This window comes from Capra hircus, chromosome 3, assembly GCF_001704415.2.
Source record: "Capra hircus breed San Clemente chromosome 3, ASM170441v1, whole genome shotgun sequence".
NCBI classification, from domain to species: domain Eukaryota; kingdom Metazoa; phylum Chordata; class Mammalia; order Artiodactyla; family Bovidae; genus Capra; species Capra hircus.
In genome coordinates, this window is record NC_030810.1 from 7,914,031 (window position 1) to 7,939,946 (window position 25,916).

The window sequence follows — 25,916 nt, forward strand, 5'->3', positions numbered from 1 at the left end:
CAGAGCCCAGTGACCACAGGGGCTTTGCTTTGCTGCTCCTGCCACGTGGAATGCTCCTCCCATTTCCTCAGCCCTCTAACGTCTCGGAGAGGCCCCTAGACCCCCACCCACCTCAAGTAGCCCCTGGAGCCGCCCACCCCCTGCCACACACTCTTTGCCGGCATGCTCACTCCCCACCATCCTGCTGTCAGTCTGTCTGTCCAGCTGTGGGAGCAGCCCTGTGTGCGGTGGACAGACGCCTCGGGGGCCCAGCACCGTGCTGGGTTGGGTGGGGGCACAGTCAGCTCCGTCCCGCTGAGGGTGGTCCTGTCTTGTAACGGGAGGTCTGAGCAGGCTGTGGCCGGCAGCTGGTGGAGGGGGCAGGCAGCCCCACAGAGGGGCTCGGAGGGCTAGAAGCGGGTTCCTGGGCAGCAGAGGGCGTGGGCGTCAGAGCAGAGCAGCTGCTGCCACAGGAAGGAAGGCGGACAAGTGGGTGTGGACGCGGGCAGCTTGCGGTTTGTCAGCAGAAAGGCTGAGGAAGCTTTTCACGTTCAGTGGCGGCAGATCTATTTCCTGTCACCTCTGGGGCTCTGTCCTGTCCCTGACGCCAAGCACCAGAAATCGTTGGCCTCACCCTCAGCGCCACCCATGGCCCCCATGTGTGTGCACCTGCCCCCATGCCCTCCCTGCCACTCACACACAGACTGAGAGACTCACATTCACAGACACACAGACTGACAGACTCACACTCACACACACAGACTGAGACTGACACTCACAGACTGACAGACTCACTCACACACACACACACACACAGACTGACAGACTCATGTTCACACATACAGACTGACAGACTGACACTCACAGACTGACAGACTCACATTCACAGACACACACACAGACAGACACTCACACACACAGACTAACAGACTGACACTCACAGACTGACAGACTCACTCACACACACACACACAGACAGACTCATGTTCACACATACAAACTGACAGACTGACACTCACTGACAGACTCACATTCACAGACACACACACAGACTGACACTCACACACAGACCGACAGACTGACACTCACAGACTGACAGACTCACACACACACACACACAGACTGACAGACTCACATTCGCAGACACACAGACTGACAGACTCACACTCACACACACAGACTGAGACTGACACTCACAGACTGACAGACTCACTCACACACACACACACAGACTGACAGACTCACATTCACACACACACACACACACACAGACTGACAGACTCACATTCACACACACACACACACACACAGACTGACAGACTCACTCACAGACACACACAAACTGACAGACTGACACAGACTGACAGACTCACATGCACACAGACTGAGAGACACACTGACACAGACAGACTCACACACACACTCACTGATGGACAGATTCACAAATACACACAGACAGACTGAAAAGACACAGAAAACTCACACACACATTCACATTCAGACTCACATAGTCTCTTACACACACAGACTCACAGATACACACAGACTCAGACACACACACACACACACACACACACACACATACATATGCAGCCCTCCGCATCTGTGTCAGTTCTCTGAAGCAGCCTGACTGGTCCCACTGGCTCAAGGCTGATAGCAGCGTTTCCACCTCCACCTGAGTCTGTCTCGATCTAGACCAGAGGTCACAACCTATAGCCCATGGCCGAATCAAGCCTCCGCCTCGTCTGCAGACACAGTTCTCTAGAACATGGCCATGCTCTTCCAAGTTCCCGCTATCTGCAGCTGCTCTCGTGTGCTGGCAGCGGGGCTGAGAAGTTGCACATAGCCTGAAAAGACTAACATATTTACTACCTGACCCTTCACAGCACAGCTATTGACCCCTGTCCTTGATCCCTGACACTCAAGGTGGGGTCTGTCAGCCAGCGGCCCTGACACCACTGGGAGTTCGTCAGAAACACAAAAATGTCTGGCTCCTCCTGAGAGGTGCTGAGTCAGAACCACATTCTGGCAGATCCTCAGAAGCACTGGGGTAGACCCCGAGTGCATGTAGTCTGGGAGGACCATCTGGAGCAAGTGGAGGCTGGGAGGACCACCCATCCCAGAAGGGATAGACACGCGAGTGTGGGCAGAAATGAGCTTACGCAGAACACACCCCCCCACCCCAGCTCACCCAGCGTGTTGGCGATGCCCGTCTTCACGTTGTCAGTGCAGATGTGGCTGATCCGGTTCTCGTGCTCCGGCTTGGCCAGCACCACGATGCGGATGTTCCAGAGAGTGTGGATGGCAATCTGGAGGGGGGGACAGTGCTGTGACCCTGGGCCAGGACACACTGCTTGACCCCAGAGCAAGGGTTTCACACCCAGCCCTCTCCCCCAGGTGTGGGGCGGCCTGCCGGTCATCCCTATACTAAGGATGCTTCACAGGTGATGCAAAGTGTCTTAAAGATAGGGCCAGCACTGACTAGATTTCAAGGAAGTAAAGGTTACCTACAAGCTCGGGCAAGGGAGAGGGACCACCCCAGTGATCAGCAATGCCCAGGGACGCCATTAATTATTGGATACAGGTGACCTTCTCTGGCCCTGAACGGCAGGGGGACCACTGAGCACACTCTTGCCCCCGAGATGCTCCCAACTTGCCAGGTCCACTGCCCTGGTGTCCCACCCGGGGCCATGGCCCCCACTCACTGTTTTAAAGGTCATGCTGGTGATCTCTTGCAGGGAGTGTTTGAGTATCTCCAGCCACTCCTTCTCTCCCAGGGGGTCCTCCTGGGTCCCGATCACATAGATGTCATGGGGGATATAATCAGCTGAGTCATCCCGCGTCTTTCCCTGCCCCTTGGAGAGAAACCAGGACGTGATCTTCTTGGGAGGGGGGGCGTTACCTTCAACAGCAAAACCCAACACCAAGTGAGTCAAAGGTACATCAGGAGAAGTCAGAACAGATGTAGGGGAAACATGGTCAGGGGTGGGGCGGGGGGGGGGGTCACAAAGTCACTGAAAACCGGTCAGTTTTCAGTGAAACCCAATGGAATACCTTAGATACAGAGCTAGGTACTATCATGTCCCAGGATGTTACATTGCTTTGGAAAGACAGCATTAAGTTTCAAAGGCTAGAAACACCCGAAGATTCCACATAGCAACTTGAACTCATAGCACAGATGTCAGCCAGTGTCCTAGTCGTTAGGGCTATAGTGGTAACTGGGACACAGGCCTTGAGGAGATTACTCTCCATTGTGTCCACTGAGACAGCACTGTCAACTGACAGGTTTAGGATGGAGCCTTCTAACCCACAGTTAGGAGACAGCAATGCCCTCATTGCACAAGACAGGTCTCAGCCGAACACCGAGAGAGGCCATGCAGGAGTCAGCCAGAGGAACCGAAGAGCCTGGAGCCCCTACCCACTGCCCACCTCCACTGCCATTGCAAAAACTGAGCTGAAACAGCTCAATAAAGAAACAATGATAAAGATTTATTTCCCCTCAAATCTTGGAGGTTGAGTCAACATTTTTTCCCCCAGAGAGAAAACCGTCCTGGCTCACGACTGCCAAGAAGCCAAGAACTGGAGTGACCTGACCTCTGCTCCCACTGTGATTCAGGGTGGGAACATAAGCCCTGGGGCCTGGTGGTCTCTGCTCGGGGAGACCCTCCCAATCTGCCCTAGTCAGCTCCTTCCGTGGCGTGTGAAGGGCATGTCTGCAGCTGTTCACCTGGACGGTGCACAGCCAAATCAAAGACTTCCAAGCTTGCAGAAGGAAAGAGGAGAAAGGGCCAGGCGCCTGTGTGCACGAAACCCCAGGTGTGAGAGCGGAGGGACTCAGGCGGCCAATAAGAAACAACGGCAGAGAGTGAGGGACACAGGAACTAGGCCAGCATTCTGTTGGGTTGGCCAAAAAGTTTGTTCCAGTAAAACCCAAATGAGATTTTTTACCAACCCAATACTTCAGCGTGGCTGTGACTCTTCAGGTTTCTGGGCATGAAGACCTGGGGAAGCTGAGGCTAGTGCAACCAGAATGGGGACAGCTCTCCTGAGTTCCCTGAGTCCAGCCCATCTTCCACCCAGCGACAGGCCAGGGGTCCCATGTAGCTTTTTCATTCAGATTCCCACTCCTTCTGCTCAGCCACTTCCTCCCAGGTGACTGGTCTACTGTATCGGGAGGGTGGTGGCCCTGATTCTGCTCCAGACCAAAGTGGGGGAGACATGCCCAGTTAAATTCAAATTTCAGATAACCAATGGATACTTTTTGGAATAAGTATGTCCCGTGCAGTATCTAAAATTCAAATTGACTGGAACTTCTGCATCTACTCAATTTTTAAAAATTTCTAACTGAATATTTAAACTAAGTAATTACTTAGTATAATTCATATTAGTATAAAAATGTGTATTAGCACCTGAGTATACACTATGCATGTTTAGCACAATGGATATTTGGTGTATATTTGCACTTCTAACTGAACTGTTATACGAAATAATTATTTAGTGTAATTATATTCAGTATACTTACTATAGTATGTTATTGTATTTAAGATATTATATTTGGTATATATTAGTATGTAAATATACATAGCATATATATCTAGCTTAATATATATTTAGTATGTATTTCTGCTTCCCAGGGGGCTCAGTGGTAGAATCCACCTGCCAATGCAGGAGACACGGGTTCAATCCCTAGGTTGAGAAGATCCACTGGAGAAGGAAATGGCAACCCACTCCAGCACTCATCTTGCCTGGAAAGTTCCATGGGCAGAAGAGCCTGGTTGGCTACAGTCCATGGGACAGCGAAAGAGTTGAACATGACTGAGCAGTTGAGCACACACAGGTATGTCTTTCTAGCTAAATTCTTATACTAAAAAATATAGTTGTTTGTTGTTTACATGAAATTCAAATTCAGCTGGGCATCATCTTTTTTTTCTCTTTCTCGCTCAATAAATCTGGCAGCCCAAATCAAAGAGGTTCCTTTCTCCAGGCCTGAAGCCCCTTGGCGAGTTGCCTAAGGCTGGAAGGTGGCCAAGGGCCCCTTCACCTATTTATTCAAACTCTTTACCTAAAACTTTCCATTTCTGGCCACTATGTATGTAACCCCTTTCAGCTGCACTTGGCGGCTGAGAATCCCAGCGCTCCTTTCTTTTGCCTCTGGTCTCAAGATGGGTACCCGCATCTAGGGGCTGGGGGTGGGGCAGACAGACGAGGATGCCAGAGGCAGCAAAGCAGAGCCTGCGGGCAGGACCGGGAGGCAGACCCACCCATGTTCCAGGTGCCGATAAAGATGGTGATCATGTCGGGCTCCGGCTGCTCCGAGTGCTTGTTCTTCATCTGCTGGAGGAGCTGGCAGAAACCTTCTCTCTTCTAGGGATTGAAGGGTAGACAGACTCAGAAAGGCCTCTGCCTCCCTGCACATGACACTTTCAAAGGACTGGTCAGCTTCGAGAAAACTGGAGGGAGAGCGGATCAGTGCCGACTTCCAGCAGAGCCATCTGGAAATACGTGCCCGAGGTCTTAAGAGAGAGGCTTCTCTCTAACCCCGCCCTTCCTCTGCAAGGACCCGACTAAGGAAAGAACCAGGGACCCCGAGAAGACCCGACCACATCATGGGGACAGCAGCACGTGTTTCAACACAGAAAATCCTAGAGGCCTTCGTGTCCAGCCCTAGGAGGCGAATTGCTAACTGTTTTATGGGTCATCCATAGGCTAGAAGACCATAGATTTTAAAAACTTGGGTGCAAAAACACTTCATCAACAAGGGTGGATGGTCGAGATACATTGTTTGGCATGAAAAGCCAATTGACAGAAAGCTATGAACAGCACCACTGTATTTGCATTTTTCAAAACACACACAAAAACCATCCTGAAGGATAGAATCCAAGGATTACTAGTGTATATGAGTGTTTCTATTTTAAACTTTTTATTTGTATCAGTTATTTTTCACCAATAAGAATTAGATTACTTATGTAATGAAAGAAAATTTAAACTAAAGAAACTAATGAGAAAGGAAAGACCCCATGAAGTCTGTCCTTCCCTGTAGTCTTCACTTTGTTGTCCTGGTACACAGCAGGGCACAAAGTGGATGCGGCCCTCTCGTAGCTCACCGTTCAATAGCAGAGGTGGGCGAACCAGGTGCGCCCGAGTTTTCGGCTGCACCATGTGAAATCAGCCATGTTTGACTGTCTCAGACCTCTGTAGATGGCAATCTCCTATCATTCAATCTAATTTAATTGCAAATCTAAGTTGCGGCTGAAGAAAGCAGCTCACTGAGAATTGTGATGGCCGTCTTTATGGGAAATCTGGGTTTAGGGGCAGCTCAGAACTACGTGCCTCGGTTTACCCTTGTGCCTCATCTTCTGAGCATGTGACCATGAGCAGAAGTGGGTTTTGGACCTCTGTCCACGTGCCCAGCATGATGCCTCCCCCACCTGTTTGGAACCCACTTCCTTGTTTCTCCCCAGTTCCTTCTCTATCATTCCTCTCAGTCCTTTTCACCCTCTCAGCTAATTCTGGGACCCACAGAGTCCCCACCGGCCTCCTATCAGCTCTCCCCTGCCACACAGGTAGACACGGCCTGGTTCCAGCACTCGATGGGGCGGTCCCTGTGGGCCTGTGCCAGGAGCCCTGTCCCTCCGCCGAGGGGCCGACACAGTCAGCAACCCGTGACGTGCTGGGAGCCCGTGTCTGGCTCAGCGGAGCTGCACGCTGCAGGATAAACAGCAGGGCCGCAAGGCTGGGTTTCTGCACCTGGTTGGCACGTGTGAGGTGAGGGCTCAGGTCAGAGACTCTGTCTGTACAGATGCCCCTACAATGCCCAGATCCCAGTTTCTCCATCCGCCCACCCACCTCTTATTCTAGCTGCCAGACCTGGTAGAGAATCTCACTTCTGCTTGGGGGCTGTGCAAGTGTAGAAATGGAGGGGGTGCTGGTTGAGACAGATTTAAATCTGGGGTGTCTCCGAGGGCCTCCGGGTGCATCCCAGGGAAGCTCAAAGCCTCCCAAGGGGGCTCAGGGCTGGTAAGACATGGATGATAAAGGAGGCACTCTTCCACAGGCCGGCATGGTGGCAGAGGTTGCAGATGGGGCTACTAGCTGGCCTGCACCGCCCCCACCTTCCTGGGCTTTGCTTCAGGTGGGAAGCAGGTGTGAGAGCTGAGCGAGCTGATAGTGCCCGGTACCCACTTCCAGGCACACAGCAAGCCTCAGAAACCGTGCCTCCCTAACTGCCCCCCTGGCTCGTCCTAGGGCTTTGTGGTCACTTACTTTGGAGTCAGCAAAAACGTACTCCTTCCGCAGGGTCTTCTCCTTCTCTGTTTCCACCAGGATCACCAACTTGTTTAGAAATTTCTGAGACTTGATGAGCTGCAGGACTTAAGAGGGATGGAAGTTTACTCTTCTCATCACCCTCCAACACGTGCAGAGTCTCCAGGCCACTCTGGCACTCTGGCACTTGACCTCAGCAGTCTGACATTTCCAGGCCCAGGCTGAGCACCAAATCTGCGCCTGGTCTCCCAGATTCTTGCTCCTTGCTGCTCTTCCAGGGAGGAGCTCAGGGTTGGGAAAGGTGGAGCCTGGAACGGGAGGAGGCGGCCTGACCAGGGCAGAGACAGCGTGCCTGTCCATCTTTTCAGCTCCCTCCCTCCCTCTCCCTTTCCTTCCTCCCTCTTCCTCCCTTCCTTCTTGTGCTTGTTTGCAAGTTATATCTAAACAAAAAATTAAATATTTGTACTTCTGTCAGTGATTAAAAGAGGCTCAAGTCATTATGAACAATAGTACTTCCCAACTCCACCTCCCTCCAGTGTCCTGCTCCCTAGAGGCACTCACTTTCAATTCCCTGAATGGATTTTTTTGTTGTGAATGTTATTAATACTTCGTGTCTTTCAATAAGATGCTTATATTGCTACTTCCTGGTGTTTCAGTCTTACGTACTTCCTATTACATATGGACTTCCCACCATAGAGGATGAAGATTTAGCTCTCTTTAGCATTTACAGCCTCTTTCCCCACCTCACCATTCCCCTCCCCCTGCCCGTGTATAATTTCAGTGCTTCCACCATCCCTCTAATAATTACATCATCATTTTGGCCGGATAAGCATTCCGTGTTTGTTATGGGAATGCTCTTAACAGACAAGCCTCGATTGCTTTCTTTTTCCTACACAACTTTCTGTTTTTTTCCTGGAGTTAATTGCCATATTGTTCATTGGTCCAAACTCTCTCCCTCTGTTAATTCTCTTTTCCACAAGGCCAAGAGCTCTCATCAGTTTCACTGCCCTGAGGGTTTCTCTCCCAGGGCCTCTCTGGGTCTTCTCCTCACCGTGAGATCGGTGATCTCAAGGTCTGATGCAGAGCCATGACTTAGGGCCCGCCCTCTCCATCATCCAGGAAATCCATTCACCTCTGTCTCACTTGTATTGGACCCCACGTCTTCACCTTCCTCAGTTTACGCCTTCATTTTGGTAGAGCAACATCTCTAGCAGCTTTCCAAGAAAGGGGATGGGGCGAGACACTTTTGGAGGCTTCGAATACCTGAAAACCCTATACTCACACTTCCCTGACACAGCTCTAAGTTGGGAATGATTTTCCTCAGGGCTCTCGAGACCCTGCTCCTTCATTTCTGGTTCGCAGCATTGCTACTGAGACATAACATGTCATTCTGATCCGCCTACGTGCAGAAGAGTCCACAGGCAGGCCTGACTGCTGTCCTGGGAGAGTTTGCTTGAAGGTGGCCCTTGGTTGGCATCCAGGACTTTGGATTTGGGAAGGGTCCCCAGCATGCCAGGAACTAAGAGCAACTCACTATGCCTGTGCTAGCTGTATGAACAGTGTGGTTTATGCTGAATACTAGTTTTCCTCCTGGGCTACAGTCCTTGGGGTCACAAAGAGTCAGACACGACTGAGCGACCAACACTAACTGGGTTTCCCCCTGAGAGTCTGGACTCTGGGTGTGTACCAGGCTGAAGGCGCCTCTGCGACCAGTTCAGTTCAGTTCAGTCGCTCAGTCGTGTCCGACTCTTTGCGACCCCATGGACTGCAGCATGCCAGGCCTCCCTGTCCATCACCAACTCCCGGAGTTTACTCAAACTCATGTCCATTGAGTCAGTGATGCCATCCAATCGTCTCATCCTCTGTTGTCCCCTTCTCCTCCCGCCTTCAATCTTTCCCAACATCAGGGTCTTTTCAAGTGAGTCAGCTCTTCACATCAAGTGGCCACAATATCGGAGTTTCAGCTTCAACATCAGTCCTTCCAACGAATATTCAGGACTTATTTCCTTTAGGATGGACTGGTTGGATGTCCTTGCAGTCCAAGGGACTCTCAAGAGCCTTCTCCAACACCACAGTTCAAAAGCATCAATTCTTCGGTGCTCAACTTTCTTCATAGTCCAACTCTCACATCCTTACATGCTTACTGGAAAAACCATATCCTCGACTGGACGGACCTTTGTTGGCAGAGTAATAATGTCTCTGCTTGTTAATATGCTGTCTAGGTTGGTCATAAGTTTCCTTCCAAGGAGTACGCATCTTTTCATTTCACTGCAGTCACCATCTGCAGTGATTTTGGAGCCCCCCAAAATAAAGTCTGCCACTGTTTCCACTGTTTCCCCATCTATTCATTACCCTATGGGGCCAGTCCCCAGTGAAATCCTGGGATGCTGAGTCTCTAACAAGCACCCCTGGTAGGCGGCATTTCACACGTGTTGTCACAACTCGGCGAGGGATGAGTTCAGCTTGTCCTGTGTGACATCGAGGGGAGGGGCTCCTGGAAGCTTGTGCCTGGGCTCTCCTGGACTTCCTCCCAGGCATCCTTTCCTTTTGCTAACTGTACTCTATGTTCTTTCAACTGCAGTGAATCACAGTGATATGACTTCATGCTGAGTCCTGGGAATTTTCCCGGAGACTCAGTTAACCTAGATATGATCTTGGGGACCCATGTTGTTGTTTAGTCACTAAGCCATGTTCAATTCCTTTGCGACCCCATGGACTGTAGCCCACCAGGCTCCTCTGCCCATGGGATTTCCCAGGCAAGAATACTGGAGTGGGTTGCCATTTCCTTCTCCAGGGGATCTTCCCAACCCAGGGATCAAACTTGAGTCCTTTAACGTCTCCTGCATTGGCAAGTGGGTTCTTTACCACTGAGCCACCCAGGAGGCACTGGGGACCCATGACACAACCTGTAATCTATCTTTTGCTTTGAAGTTTTGGGGATCTTTTCTTAGAATCCAGCATTGTGAGACTTTTCAACATTGCATATGCCTCAGGCTATGTTGGAATATGGTGGGCCGTTTTTAGTCTGGAAACTGGTGTTGTTCAGTCCTGAGGACTTTTCTTGAATTATTTCTTTAATGAAATTTCTCATCGTTTCCGTGTTTTCTCTGACTGACTCTGATTATGTGGGTACTGGATCTCCTGGACTGGTCTTCTAATTTTTAAAAACCTCTTCTCTACTGTTTTTCTTCCTTTTATCCTTTTGTTCTACCTTCTGGGAGTTTTCCTCAATTTTATCTTTCCACCCTTCCTTTGAGTTTTTATCTTAAAAATTTCTGAAAAAAATTCTGCTGTAATGTTTTATTTCTTCTTACCCATCTCCTTCCGCTCCATTCCTCCTCCTCCTTTTCTTCACTTTTATTTTGTTCTCTGAATGTTCCTTGAATAGCATTCTGTTCTGGTTTCACGGCCCAGTTTCTTTTAAACCATCATAATTTATTTGCTCCAAGTTTGCCTTTTTGCTTTTTTCTGCCTTGAATCTTCTCCTATTACAGGCTTTCCTCCAATGACGGGGGTCCCTGGGTCCCAGCAGTGACAGTGGGGGACTGCCCAGCAAGGCTTCTCCACGGGGTGGTCTCATGGGCTGATTCATGGGGAACCTCTTCATGGCAGTGTCTTTAGATTTTTGTTCCCGGGTTGGTCATCTTCCTGCCTGCAGGTAGTGGGCCTGGCTGGCAGCATCCCAAGCTGGGCAAGGATGAAGGCTGGCATCTCAGCATTCAGAAATACCTGTTATCGAGTCCTCTGTATTTGGTAGATTCCTCTGCCCTCATCATGCCCGGGGTCTCCCAGTCCTTTACCTCCTTGAAAATAAACTGTAGGTCTTCGGCCTAACGTGTGAGGGGAAGCCACTGGCTGTGTGGAATGGACGGGGATCTGGTGGGTCTAAGTCTTTAAAAAGATTTTTATCCAATCCTGCTGTTTATTACCGCAGCTTCACCCTCACTCCAGGCGCCCCGATACTATCAATTCCTCTGCCCTTTGTGGTTCTGTGGTGTGAGTCAGGCGTCTCAGCTTTTCCTATGATACATTTAAAATTTAGCTATTTTGGTTCCTATAGCGTGGTTATCATGATCCATCGCTTTTCAGAATGTGTTGCCCTCATTTTCTTTTCTGTTTTCTTTGTCCCTCTGAGTTTTGCCTTTAGGAAGGGAAAGACAATCCTGTGTGTGTTCAGCTACCCTCTTGAGCTGAAGTCTCACTCAAGGGAAATCGTGGGGGTTCCCTGCTCTCAGAAAGCCCATCGGCCTCATCGGCAGCGGTAAATGTGCCACGGCATGAGTCTTACCCGCAGCTGGATGCCAAGACTCTTCCAAATCTGCTGCTGTTAGGCTGTGTCTCCTTCCCTCTGAACGTATGGGTTTCCTTCACATCTACCTGCAGGACTGCGTGGCTTCTCTGGGATGTGAGGCCTTGCCGGCTCAGAATTAGTACCAAAGTGAAAGTTGCTCAGTCGTGTCCAACTCTTTGTGACCCCATGGATTGTATTCTCCTGAATTCTCCAGGCCAGAATACTGGAGTGGGTAGCCTTTCTCTTCTCCAGGGAATCTTCCCAACCCAGGAACTGAACCCAGGTCTCCTGGATTGCAGGTGGATTCTTTACCAGCTAAACCACAAGAGAAGCCTAAGAATACAGATCTTCCTGACCTAGGAATCAAACCAGGGTCTCCTGCATTGCAGACAGATTCTTTACCAGCTGAGCTATCAGGGAAGTCCCGATTAGTATTATTAATACTACCATGAATGTTAGCAGGTTCAGTAAGTGGCCCACTTGTTCCCACACCTAGTTAAAGAGAACCTTGTTGGGTCTTCCCCTTGTCCCTCTCCATCTCATCTATTAGTAGGTATGGGCAAGTCTACCTCCAGAACCTGTAGATCACAAGCTTCCCTGGTAGCTCAGACAGTGAAGAATGGGCCTGCAATGTAGAAGACCCAGGTTCAATCCCTGGGTTGGGAAGATCCCCTGGAGAAGGAATGGTTACCCACTCCAGTATTCTTGCCTGGAGAATCCCATGGACAGATGCAGGCCCCAGTCCACGGGGTGGACACGGCTGAGTGACTGAGCACACCTCCAGAGCATTCCCAGTCTGTCTGTTTTTCCCCATCTCCAGCCACCACCACTTCCTGCCTGGCTGCTGTCACAGCCCTTTAACTGGTCTCTGCATGTCTGCCTGCCTCCTGCCATCACTTATCCTCAGCACAGCAGCTAGAGTTCATTGTAAAGGCAGATCACACCATGCTCCTGCTTAAAACTTCTTTAATGCCTGCAATGCGGGAGACTTGTGCTTGATCCCTGGGTCAGAAACATCCCCTGGAGTAGGACATGGCAACCCACTACATTATTCTTGCCTTGAGACTCCCCATGGACAGAGGAGCCTGTCAGGCTACATTCCGTGGGGTTGCAAAGAGTCGGACACGACTGAGTGACTAAGCACGGGTGGCTCCCTGCACTTAGAGAACATCCTGGGTCACCAAGGCCCCGTGACTGGTGCCCAATCTCTGCAGCACCTGTGCTCCAGCCTCCCCTCCTCCTCACACTTGGAACTTGCTCACTCCTTGAAACCTCTGCCCAAGGGCCTCTGCCCCTGGTTTTTGCATAGCCAGTATCTTCTTGATGCTCAGCTGTCAACTCCAACGGCATTTTGTCATTTCCTCCATGACTGGCATGTCCTCCTATTCAAGTTGCCAGACGAGAGTTTACCACTCCCTGGTGCCTTCCTGGTTTGTGTACTCGTTTCTTTCTCTCCTTGACCCTTCCTTGGATGTAACCTCCCTTGGGGCTAAGAGCACACCGGGCTAGCTCAGCTACACAGCCCCAGCACTCAGCAGGTTGTAGCTGCTCAGTGAGTGAGAACATTATGATTTCCTTACATGGCAGCTGGCCTTTCCTACGTGTGGGAGACCTTGATGCCAAAGCTACTAAGGAACGTGGTGACCAGAACAAGGCAAGGAAGCTCCAACACCTGCAGTCAGAGATTTTCTCCAAGAGGGCAGCACTTTACAATAATAGCCACGATTGGAATCTGACTGTGCGTCAGGGCTGCTAAGGACATGCCTCATCCCACCGACCCTCACAGCAGCCCTATAAAAATCCATTTTACAGACGTGAACATGGAGGCTTGGAGTAGTTCAGTCACTCGCTCAGGGTCATACCATTATTGGCTGTGGACGTGAATGTGGTTTACCCAGAGGCCCTTTGTCCCTGAGGCACAATGCCTAGCCAGTACCTGCTGCAAAGAAGCCACCTAAACACATAGCCATGTGAACTGTGTTCTTTCACTGACCTCACAGTCATTCATTCATTCATGCACTCAGTATGTGTTTATTGATCACGTACTCTGTGCCAAGCACTGTTCTAGACTTTGGGAATTTAGCAGTGGACAAAGACCACCCACCCTGCCCTCCTGGGCCCATGGTGGAGAGGGTCAGGAATTTATAAGTGACATTACAAGGGCTCAACTGGCAATCACTGAGCATGCACCTACTGAAAACCAGGTCTTGTGCGAGAAGTTGTGGGTTGCAGGGTGAGTGAGGGGAAGACCCCACTCTTTGGGGGAGGGGACTTGTGAACAGGTAATCGTGTTCTGATATGACAGGTGCCATGACAGGATGAGACAGGCCCCGTCGACACTGAGGAAAGACAGGAGCCAGGCTGGTGAGGCAGCAGACAGCTGGCTGGCAGGCCCTGGGCATCTGTGCTTCTCTTTTAAGGGCTCACAGACCCACACCACAGCAGCTCATTCTGGACTCCAGCTGGGTTTTCTCAGGGCCGCTCATCTCCAGCTTGGCTCTATCCCCACTCCAGGATCTCATGGCACCTCCCCAGTGTCCACAACCCACAAAAGTGTACACTCACCCTCGAGATGGTAAACACGTCCATGCTCCCCAGCCCCCAGGAGAACATCTCCAACTCTCACTCTGCATTCAAGGCCCTGCCCACATCTGGGATCCCATGCCCCACTGCTCTCCCCTCCAGGGCCACAAGTGACATTTGATTTCCCTAACATCCTGCTGCATTCCTTGCACATGCCATCCTCTGAGTCCAAGTGCCCTCCCCTACCACATACTTGAACTCCTATTCAGCCTTCAAAGCCCCAGACAGAGCCACCTCTGTGGTGGGAGGCATCCCTGCACCACCTTACAACAGAGCTAATCAGTCCTCCTCCAGGGCTAAGCTCACATCTGACAGACGTTGTAATCCATTGCTCATGTCAGCTTTCCCTCCTAAACCACAGATTCTTGGAGGGAGGGCTAAACTCAGGGCTGGCCCACAGGAGATGTTCAAAAGAAAAATGTCCATTGAATCAACTGACAAGAATTCCCAGTGCTTCTCAGAATCCTGACAGGCATTTCTTTCAATTCAGAAACCTCAAGCAAGCGGGCACTCTCTGACACTCTCCTTACTCATCTGAGGCTTCCGTTTCCTCTTATCAAAGTTGGGTCCACCCCTTTCAGTTGTCAGTCAGTCTCCAAGACAGTGAAGAGGAACTTAGTGTTCTAAGCTGATCTCTCAAGAGTCCTCCCTGCTCACGCCTTCAGTAAGTCCCTGGTTCTCCCGCCCCTGCCCTGTGACCCCAGCTCTGTGAGTGTGACAGCCTGCCACACTCCAGTGTTTAGGGGTTTCCTTCCTGCTGTGTCCTCCTCACTGCTCACTGCCTCCCTCAGAGCTGCCTTGGAGGGATAATTATACCATGATGATGGTGCTCGTGCTCAGGTGCTTCAGTCATGTCCGACTCTTTTCAACACCATACACTGTATGTAACCTGCCAGGTTCCTCTGTCCATGGGATTCTCCAGGCAAGAATACCGGAGTGGATTGCCATGTTCTCCTCCAGGGCATGGTGGTAACAGTCAATTTCACTGAGCATCTGCTAGACGCTAGGCACTGTGTGCTTTGATGTTTACTTAAGACTCATGGCTGCCCTACAGGACTATACCCATTTGACAGAATAGTAAACTGAGGACACTGCTCGGTCTCTACTCCAGGAGGAGCTTCTACCATGATCACAGAGTCATGGGCACACTGTAGTTCTTGGCAATTTCAATCAGCTGTCTCCCCATCAGGATTTGGGGTGGGCCCTCCACACTCCATTTGTGCAGTAGCTCATTATTCATAGTTCCAATCTGGTTGGTCCTAGATAACCTGCACATTCCTTGCTAAGAGGGCTCTAGATCAAGCTCACAAGCAGCTGACCTGAGACTTCAGGCTGGGCTTCTGACACCTCTCTACTCTATCTACCTGCTTCTCCAGGCTGTATCCCACCTCCTGCACAGGCCTGGTCCCCAGACTTCCGTCCCCTTGCCGCCCTGAGAGCATCCCTTGGACTTTGGTGCCTCAGCCCAGGTGGGACTCAGGAGCAGGTTGCAGGACAGGGCAGACGCATACGGGGCAACCGCAGTCCCCTGGCCTCTGCCTGGACACTTTGCTGTGGGGCCAGGGCTGCTGTTAGGCACAGGGAGGTACTCTCACACACATTAGCTTGTCTACTCATGACAAGCCTGTGAAACATTATTATTATTCCCAACTCACAGATGAGAAAATGGAGGCACAGAGCGGTTAAGCCACTAGGCCAACATGATACAGCAAGGAAGTGGCAGAGCCTAGATCTGAACCTGGGCAGTCTAGCCTCGGAGCCTATGCAATTCTTATCCTTTGTCCTACTGTTCCCAGCAGAGCGTCTGGCATCAAGTTTTTGCTGAACATACAGTCTCCCATGGAGGTCCAGCTCTAGGGTTTCTTGGGGGCAATGGGAAGAATCTGCAGGGCTTGGCTGTCAGGCCAAATATGTGCCCTCTGAAAGCTCAGCTCAGGCCAGTGTTCTCAGTGGGGCGAGGCTGTGGCTTGTGTCCCCTAGAGACCCATGTGGGACATGCCGTGACATGCTCCTGTCTGCCATCCTTGCTGGCAAGAGCTTCAGGGCAGGTGGTGCTGACCCAGGACAATCTCTCAAGGTCACTTCAGTTCAGGGTTAAATAGCAGAGGTCAGACAGCGTGGAGCCCACACTCCCAACAGGCACCTGCTTTGCAAGGCTAGTGAGGCGGGATTTCCCCAATTTCTCAACTCTGGCCATCAGTCATGGTCTCCAACTAGAACCTGTCTCCAGAACATTCCATCTATCCCACAAGCCAGGCCTCTAGCAGAACCAGATAAGAATCCCCCACTTCCAGACAGCAAGAAAAGGGTTTTCATGTAACCACATGTATACAGTGACCATATGTATGTCCATATGTGTATAACTACAACCCGAGTTTAATGAAAAACTATTTCCCTTTACTCTTTGCAAGGGCTTCCCTGGTGGCTCAGACGGTAAAGAATCCGCCCGCAATGTGGGAGACCAGGGTTCGATCCCTGGGTTGGGGAGATCCTCTGGAGAAGGAAATGGCAACCCACTCCAGTATTTTTGCCTGGAGAATCCCCATGGGCAGAGGAGCCTGGTGGGGTACAGCCCATCGGGTCTCAAAGAGTCGGACATGACCGAGCAACTAAGCACAATTACTCTTTACAAAACTCATGTGATGTTTTCTGCTTTCTTCTCTGTTCTTTGTCTTCTCATACCACTTTATTAACAACAAAAGATGCTGATTGTGCCTGGGATTGCCTGGGCTTCCTTTTCAGAAAAAAGCATACCTTTATAAGTATGTTCCAAGTATTGCATGGGACATACTTATACTAAAATTTTTCATTGTTTATCTGAAATTCAAGTTTAACTGGGTATCCTGTATTTTTATTTGCTAAATCTGGCATCCCTAGTTATATGCTACTAAACAGATTTTGAATCCCTGAAGGATAAAAAAACACTGTTTATGGACCAGAGGGGCTTTGTCTTCAGGGGTTTGAAAACCTGAACTGGAACACAAACTGTTGTGTTATGGTGGAAATTTATTTAAGGGATGAGTCTCTGGCTTTTATGACTGTCTTGGGGAATCTGTCAGCCTTGTGAGGATAAACCAATATCAAGTAAGGAAATGGGGCTCAGAAAGTACCAGGCTATGATGATACATGGTCTTGCCCACATTGTACAGATGGAGAAACTGAGGCTTGGAGCTGCCCGCTCCCAAGCAGGCAGAGCTGAGCCCAGGCAATGATGTCAGGGCCATATCAGAGCATTTTCCACCACTGTGCTCTGTTGCCCCCCAAAATTCAGTTGCCCTTCAGGGGTCCCACCCCCAAGAACCTCTCTCTAGCCTTTCTCTTTCCCTGACCTTGCCACACTGCTGGCTCCCACTTTCTATCCTCACTGACAAGGCTGCCAACTCCAGATTCTGCCCCTCAAATTGCCTCCTACCCTCAGTTATTCTCCATCCCTCACCTGTGGCTTCCAGCATTTGGTAATAGCTGAAATCATCCTACTGACATACTTATTGGCCACTCCGTGCAATGGGATGTAAATTCCACATGGGCAGTCTTTGACTGTCCTGCTTGCCCAGGATCCCCAGTGCTTGGCCCACAGCAGCTTCTCCATAAGCCTTTGGTGTGGGAATATTTTCCATTTTACTGATGAGACTATTTGAAATGCAAAGCCTTGGTTGCCCAGAGTTGACTCCTATGTGCTAGGCTTTCCTAAGGAGGCTTACATGTAGATTAGTTCACGGGGACCTTATCATCCCCATGTTACAGATGAGGAAACTGAGGCCCAGGAAGGTTAAAGGTCGTGTGCAAGGTCACACAGGTGCTAAGTGGTGGAGCTGGGAATGTCCAGTCTGAATTTAGAGCCCATGACATTAATGCCAGGCTGAACTGTGTCTGTGCTACCCTAGGGATATGCTACCCTGATTTGATCAGCAAGGCCTGAACCGAGCACAAGGATGACCACACACATCAGCCCGCCTCCTAACAGGGAGAGCACGTACATATGCAGAACCGCCACCCAGGGCCAAGCGTAAGCTCGTTTCCCCAGAGTGGGAGGAAGCAGGCGGAGCGTCTGGGGCAGGCCTCAAGGTGCAGGGGCACAGGAGGGGAGCCTGAGAACTGGAGGGGCACCACAGGCAGGGCGGGGGCTGGGAGGTACCCCAGCAGAGGGTGGAAGGCTCCTGGCAAGACTGGCTTTCCTGACAGCCTGCTCCACATAGCCGGCGGCCACAGTAAGGCTATCAGCAGAACGAGGATTTTACGGACACGAGGGCCTTACTTTTCTTGTGGGTGTAGAACTTGTCCTCAGAGCTGTCCTTGGATTTCTTAATGATCAGTTTCCCAGACTCGACATCGACCTTGAGCTGCAGTTTCTGAGGAATCCCCAGAGATTCTGCCTTCACCTGTGGAAAGAAGGAAGAGGAAGGAAGGGGGAGAAAGGCGCTGGTCATCCCTTCTCAGTGCTTTCTCAGCGCCGTCCCTGAGCCCCTCGTCCATGTGACCGGGAGGCCCTTGGCCGTATGTCCCTCCCGTGTGGGACCTCTGGTTTCTATTTCTGAGCCTCCTTTGCCCCAGAGGGAGTTTTCGCTGGCAGCTCCTGAGGATCGCTAAAATGTGGAAGGAGCCCAGCTTCTCTGCTGTGTGCACATCAGCTGTTCTGCTAACAGGTTTGGTGGAGGAGAAGGATGAGCTACTAGAAGATGCTTTATTCACTGTTTAATCGGACAACACTCAGAAATCTGATGAGTCACCTTCTTCCACAGAGGATTTTAGTAATAGATTGAAGCTCCCAGGCCTTGTTACAACCAATATATGAACTTTTACTGATAACAATTAGGAAGAAGACAATTGTCTAGGCACTCAGAATATGGACATGTATCTTCTTTTTTCCCTTTCAACTATAAGCAGTATCTCTTGGCTCTGTACATTTTGTTCTTATTTTATTATTATTATTTTTACCATGAGGTATGTGGATCTGGGCTTCCCTAGTAGCTCAGACAGTAAAGAATCTGCCTGCAATGCAGGAGACCTGGGTTCAATCCCTGGGTCGGGAAGATCCCCTGGAGAAGGGAATGGCAACCTACTTCAGTACTCTTGCCTGGAGAATCCCATGGATGGAGGAGTCTGGAGGGCTTATGGGGTCCCAAAGAGTCTGACAGCACTAAGCAGACATTCGTACACACACATGGGGAATCTTAGCTCCCCAACCAGAGGTGGAAGCCTCACCCCCTGTAGTATAAGCACAGAATCTTAACCAGTGGACCACCAGGGAAGTCCCGGCAATATATCTTAATATAGAATTTTCATCAGGGCTCAGAAGGACATGGGGGTGGGCATCCCATCCTGTTTTTGAATGTGGAAGCAGTGCAGGCCGAGACGCTCCACAGTGTTGGGGGAATACAAGAAAAGCAAATTTCTGGGCCTGGAGAGTCTAACTCAGTCACTTCCAGGAAAATCGTAGGAATCCCTTCTCTCCCCTAACCCCTACCTCGAGGCACTATTTTGCAGCCTATTCAGAGGGCTGCCTGTTTGATGACACTCACTGCCCTCACTTGGAGAAGGATGAAGTTTTGGTGTCTTGGGTCAATGAGAAGCTCTTCCCATGGGATCCTCCCCATGAAGAAGGCTCCACAGAGTCACCAGGGCACCCATCCTAACATTTCATCATTGTTCCAGGGAGTCGGTTCTGCTGACTTCCAAACTCATTCAGCCATCGGGCTCCCTGCTGAGCCCAGAGCCCTCCTTCCACTGGGACCAGAAGGCCAGCCAACCCCCCACGTGTGGAGCACAAGTCCATGGACACGAACCTCAAAGGTGACCGGAGGGATGAGTGAGCGCCGGTGGGGAGACTCCGGACCCTCGTGCAGCAAGGCCTTGACCTGTGGGCGGGAACGCGTGAGGCTTCAGGTTGGGAGGCGATGAGAAGCCAGTCCGGGCTGGGACAGGGTCACGGGGACACCTGGGCATTCTCCGAGGGAAGAGGGGACCACAGAGAAGCCCAGGGAAGCGGCAGGACTCCCCCCACACACCTTGTCTTCAATAGAGGACAGGAGACTTGTCAGTTGGCTGAGCTTGGCCACCATGTTGATGGGACTGGCCTCACCAGGCACCTGGGATGCGAGAAAAAGAGCAGGTAAGGACGGGCTGCTGAGGGCCAGCTGTGAGAGGCGTCAGGCTGAGCCTAAAAATATACTTCCAGAGCATCTCTGGGCCAAGGGACAAGCTAGAGGAGGACCTTCTGGGGTCAGAGGTTACGAGGTGATGCCAAATGTGTTTCCAAGTGGCTGGACTGCACATCCTTGCTGAAGCGGGTACTATCAGATGAGCCTGCATGTTTTTGTTAAAGAGGCAGCAACCGTTTGGTACCTTTCACCAAAATGAGTTGAACCAGGAAACAAAAACAGGATTAGCTTGAAATTACTTTTAGGTTCGGATTTTAGGCTTCATCCTGGTTTCCCCACCAACAACCCCACAAGCAGGATTACCGTCCTTCTTTGCATGTAAGGAAATCAGGGATATGATATGTGCAGTCATCTCAGAATTACCATGACCTAAAAGCACGCCTTCCTTCCCTCTTCCCTCGAAATCTGCTGCTCTCCCAGGGCTTCTCACCGCCTCTACTCAGTTGCAGAAACAAAACTCAAGGCCTGTCCTGGATCACAACATCTCCACCCTCCTACGTGTACTGCATCTATTGGCACCGCTGCTGGACTTCCAAAACACAGCCAGGCCCTGCTCCAAACCCCCTCACCCGCCACCAGGAGAAAACAATGATCCAAACCCTTAAGGATTTGGTGTGACCCCCTCCTGAGCCCCAGCCACACCCCTCCGACCTTCTGATCTGCCCATGGCCTGGAGCCACACTTGCTGAGGAATCCTAGAAACATAAATGTCACCAGGGGAGGCCACTTCCTTGCCACTCAGGTCTCAGAGTCACAAAGAGGTCTTCCCTGACCACCCACGCCAAAGACATCTCCGCTAGATCAGCATCGTGTTGATTGTTTGTGTGTTGTCTGCTTCTCCGGCTAGCACGGAACCTCCGTGAGGGCTGGCCCAGGAGAACTGTGTCCAGTGCTGCGACCTGGGGGCTTGGCCAGAGAAGATGCTCAGTAAAGTTGTTCAATGCGTGCGTGAGGCTCACAGAGCTGACGTTACATGTCCGAAGTCACACAGCTGGTAAAGGCACGGCAGGATGTGAAACCATATCTTCTTGGCACCAAGTCCACAGTCTCAAGCATTTACTCACAGAAGAGATCTTTACAAAGCCTCGATTCTGTGCCAGACACGGTGCCAAGGTGCTGGAGGTATAGAGCTGAAAGGACACCATCCCCACCCTCCAGAAGGACAAGAAAACCAGACTGGACTATTCCAAACACTAAGCAGGGCAGAACGAGGGTGATCACCAACTAGGTGCTGCCTTTTACCACCACCCACCCCCCAGTAAGTCAGCCAGGTCACACAGACTTCTGACCTCAGTTTCCCCTGGAGAAGGGAATGGCTACCCACTCCAGTATTCTTGCCTGGAGAAGCCCAGGGACACAGGAGCCTGGCGGGTTACAGTCCCTAGGGTCACAAAGAATAAGACATGACTGAGCAACTAACACTTTCACTTTTTTCCGTTGACCACTTATCTTTTAAAACTATTTTAATTTATTTATTTGGCTGCACCAGGTATTAGTTGCGGTATGTGGGATCTTGCAGCCTGCGGGATATTTTAGTTGCAGCATGAGAACGCTTAGTTGCGGCAGGCAGGACCTAGTTCCTTGACCAGGGATTGACGTTGGGAATAGGAGTGCAGAGTCTTAGCCACTGGACTACCAGGGAAGTCCTCCACCGGCGACTTCAGTACATTCCTTCTGCCATCACTGATCACCATCGTTTCTAACCATCAGCAGCACGACCACTACAACCACCCCCCACCACAACCATCACCACCATCATCACGGCAGTTGATACTTGTCAAAACTCTCTGTAATTTTTTTGGTTTGGCCCTTGGCTCCTTGATAAAGCCCCCAATCAGGCGACGGTTATTACTGATCAAGGGATGGGCTTGCTGGAGTGGAGCTGAGACGCAGGTAAGGATGGAGCGGGAGAGCAGGTGGGACAGTACAGGATCCCTTGTTTTAGGGGGATCTCTTGTTTTTCTCAAAAAGAGTCAAGACGATAAGCAGATTCAAGCCCCCTCCTCCTCCCCTAGACACTCTGGATCTTCATCCTGGTCATCATCACCTGGTGGTAAGATGGTGTCTTCCCCACTCTCTTGGAATCTGTGTCTTTTGGGGGCAAAGATGTACAAAGTAGAAATGATGCTATCAATAAAGTGGAGTCAGTTCTTGGAACAAAAGGTATTAAAGAAAGCTGGAGTTTTGCCTGTACTACCTTTTTAGGTAGAAGAATGCACAACAGTCTGTGAACCGTGAACTTCCAGATGTTAAACAGGATTTAGAAAAGGCAGAGGAACCAGAGATCAAGTTGCCAACATCCACTGGATCATTGAAAAAGCAAGAGTGTTCCAGAAAAACATCTACTTCTGCTTTATTGACTATGCCAAAGCCTTTGACTGTGTGGATCACAACAAACTGGAAAATTCTTCAAGAGATGGGGATACCAGACCACCTGACCTGCCTCCTGAGAAATCTGTATGCAGGTCAAGAAGCAACAGTTAGAACTGGACATGGACCAACAGACTGGTTCCAAATAGGGAAAAGAGTACTTTAAGGCTGTATATTGTCACCCTGCTTATTTAACTTACATGCAGAGTACATCATGCGAAGTGCTGGGCTAGATGAAACACAGGCTGGAATCAAGATTGCTGGAAGAAATATCAATAATCTCAGATATGCAGATGACACCACCCTTATGGCAGAAACAGAAAAATGAAAGAGCCTCTTGATGAAAGTAAAAGAGGAGAGTGAAAAAGTTGGCTTAAAACAACATTCAGAAAACGAAGATTATGACATCTGGTCCCATCACTTCATGGCAAATAGATGGGGAAACAATGGAAACAGTGATAGACCCTATTTTGGGGGGGGGGGCTCCAAAATCACTGCAGATGGTGACTGCAGCCATGAAATTAAAAGACGCTTACTCCTTGGAAGAAAAGTTATGACCAACCTAGACAGCATATTATCAAGCAGAGACATTACTTTGCCAACAAAGGTCAGTCTAGTCAAAGCTATGGTTTTTCCAGTAGTCATGTAAGGATGTGAGAGTTGGACTATCAAGAAAGCTGAGTGCCAAAGAATTGATGGTTTTGAACTGTGGTGTTGGAGAAGACTCTTGAGAGTCCCTTGGACTGCAAGGAGATCCAACCAGTCCATCCTAAAGGAGATCAGTCTTGAATATTCATTGGAGGGACTGATGTTGAAGCTGAAATTCCGATACTTTGGCCACCTGATGTGAAGAACTGACTCACTGGAAAAGATCCTGATGCTAGGAAAGACTGAGGGCAGGAGAAGGGGACAATAGAGGATGGTTGAATAGCATCACTGACTCAATGGACATGAGTTTGAGCAAGCTCCAGGAGTTGGTGATAGACAGGGAAGCCTGGTGTGCTATGGTTCATGGGGTCACAAAGAGTTGCACATGACTGAGCGCCTGAAATGAACTGAACTGAACTGAATGCACATGACGGTGAGATGGTGGGTGTGCTCTGCCCGGCATGTTTAAGGCGTATGCGCTCATCTACACTCCTCATCTACTGACTCCTCCAGTCCTTGGTTTTCGGATGGGGACATTGAGTCAGAGCAGTGAGTCAGTTGCCCAAAGCCACACTGTTGGTGTTGACCTGAGATTTGGGTCACTGGGTCTCAACTGGTGGAGCTCTTGACCTCTGGGGACAACTGACAAGGTCTGGAACATTTTGGGGTTGTCAAATTTGGGGGATGCTAAGGACATCTATTGGGTAGAGGCCAGGAAGTGTTAACATCCTATACTGCACAGAACAGTCCCCCACGACAGAAAAGGACCCAGCCCCAAATGTCACTAGCGTTGAGGTTGAGGTCAAAATTCACAACTCAGCCTCAATGTGGGTGAACTGGTCTGAGTGCCACCCGTGGCTTTACAGAAGCTGACCCAGTTATTTCACTGAGCTTTTCAGTTGAACTTCAGAGGATGTGGGCTCCAAGGTTAACAACTCTCCATTCTCACGTAGGGCAGACCCAGGGCTCTCCCCAGACCTCACATTCTGCTAATGCTGCACTTTACACCTCCCAGCAGCTTCTCAGATGCACTCCACGCAGGGGTCCCCATCCTGTCTCGCTGACCTGACGGACAGGGCCTTGTGCTGGCAAGAGGCTGCCACCTCCAGATGTGCCACCCAAGCAGTCTCACTTACTCCCTCACATAACCCTGCAGTGGCAGATGGAACTATGCCCATTTCACAGACGAGGAAAGCAAGGGTGGGGGCATAGTCATCTGTTGAACTTGGATGTTTCTGATGCATGGCTCAGGGTTCTTTCCTATATCCCGGGCGGCCTCAGAACTCCCTTTTCCATTTGTGAAATTTCTGAAGGCATCAACACAGTCTCTGGTTTTTCAAGTCAGGAGGGTGGTCACCAGAACCCTCAGGCAGGAGGGTGGTAACCAGAACCCTTTCTCTACATCCTGACGTCACCCCCATCCTGTCGCTACTCTGACCTGCCACCGAATACAAAAACGGTGGCTGAGACACTCGGGGCAGCACGCTGGGGCTGGAAGCTTCTCCCTCTTCTAATTGACTTCAAAGGTTTGGGAGTGTGTTCTTATTGTCAAACTATTTAAATTTTACTGTCTGGTAGGGCTCCTGTTTTGTCTAAATTCGCTTTTACTTTCCCAGAAACAAACACATCATTCACTTGAGGAAAGCAAAATTACATTTGCTTGCCTTCTTTATTCCCCCTGATGAATTTTTAAGTTGTACAAACAGAATACAAAAACATTTTCTCAGCAAAAAAACTCCAAAAAACCATCTGGGCAAACGCGACCCAGGTCGCTTCGACTCCATTCCATCCCCTCCTTGTGGTGACCTTTTGGGTATAAACACACCTGGTACAGTTTCCATGTGCAGACTTACACCCTAGTTTATACATTGCTCAACCGTTTGCTTTTTCCACCCAACAGTATACCTTGAAGATCTTTCTACATCAATGCATCCACCTTAGTTCAGAATTCTGCATCCTACTTCTTGCTTTTAGAGACAAAGCTACAATAAACACCTTTGCCAACATCTGTGCAAATGTGTAGACCCTAAGGCAGCTGCCTACAGGTAACTGGCTTGCTTGCAGGATGCTGAGCATTTAACATTTTCATGCAAACGGCTAAACTGCATTTCAAAAACCCATTTGCACTCACAACTGTGAGCGATGAACCCAGGAGTCCTGACCTCTGTGTTGGAGCCAAGTCCTGACTTCACCAATTAAATTTGCCCATCGGAGAGGCAAGCGGAGCTTTGCAGCTCATTTTTGGCTACTAATGAGGTGTTACTAACATCTCTTCAAGGGTATCCTGGCAATTCCCAGTCCCTCTTCAGTTAAACAGCCTTTTAAAAATCCTCTCCCCATTTAAACATTTTGGTTGCTTTTACTTAATCATGGCTGGTAGGGTTTGCCTTTTAAACATGTTAATTCTGTTCTTAGCTTTGCTGGGGACACTTTCTGTGACACAGACAACTTGGCAGGCCTTGGCTCCCAGTGTGTGTGTGTGTGTCTCAGGGGGCCCACCTTCCCCTGCTCTTCCTGGGGTAAGAGGTGGGACCAAACCATTAGGCACCTCCAGTTTTTGTCAGTTTCTGATGATTTATTCAGCACTAATAAGGAGTTTTGCTGGCAGTTCCTCAAACCAAAAT

The 25,916-nt window shown here is 50.1% G+C and overlaps 1 protein-coding gene across 1 annotated transcript in view; it reads right to left on the reverse strand.

Annotated features, from left to right (window-relative positions):
- The window catches only part of INPP5D (inositol polyphosphate-5-phosphatase D), a 137,946-nt gene that overhangs the window by 36,088 nt on the left and 75,942 nt on the right, over nucleotides 1-25,916 (reverse strand). Inside the window, exons 7-13 of the mRNA XM_018041075.1 lie at nucleotides 20,122-20,202; nucleotides 19,900-19,971; nucleotides 18,372-18,495; nucleotides 7,243-7,349; nucleotides 5,241-5,343; nucleotides 2,685-2,881; nucleotides 2,171-2,288 (exon numbers count right to left, since the gene is read on the reverse strand). Of these exons, the coding sequence (XP_017896564.1) occupies nucleotides 2,171-2,288; nucleotides 2,685-2,881; nucleotides 5,241-5,343; nucleotides 7,243-7,349; nucleotides 18,372-18,495; nucleotides 19,900-19,971; nucleotides 20,122-20,202 (802 nt within the window). The remainder of the gene's footprint in view (nucleotides 1-2,170; nucleotides 2,289-2,684; nucleotides 2,882-5,240; nucleotides 5,344-7,242; nucleotides 7,350-18,371; nucleotides 18,496-19,899; nucleotides 19,972-20,121; nucleotides 20,203-25,916) is intronic.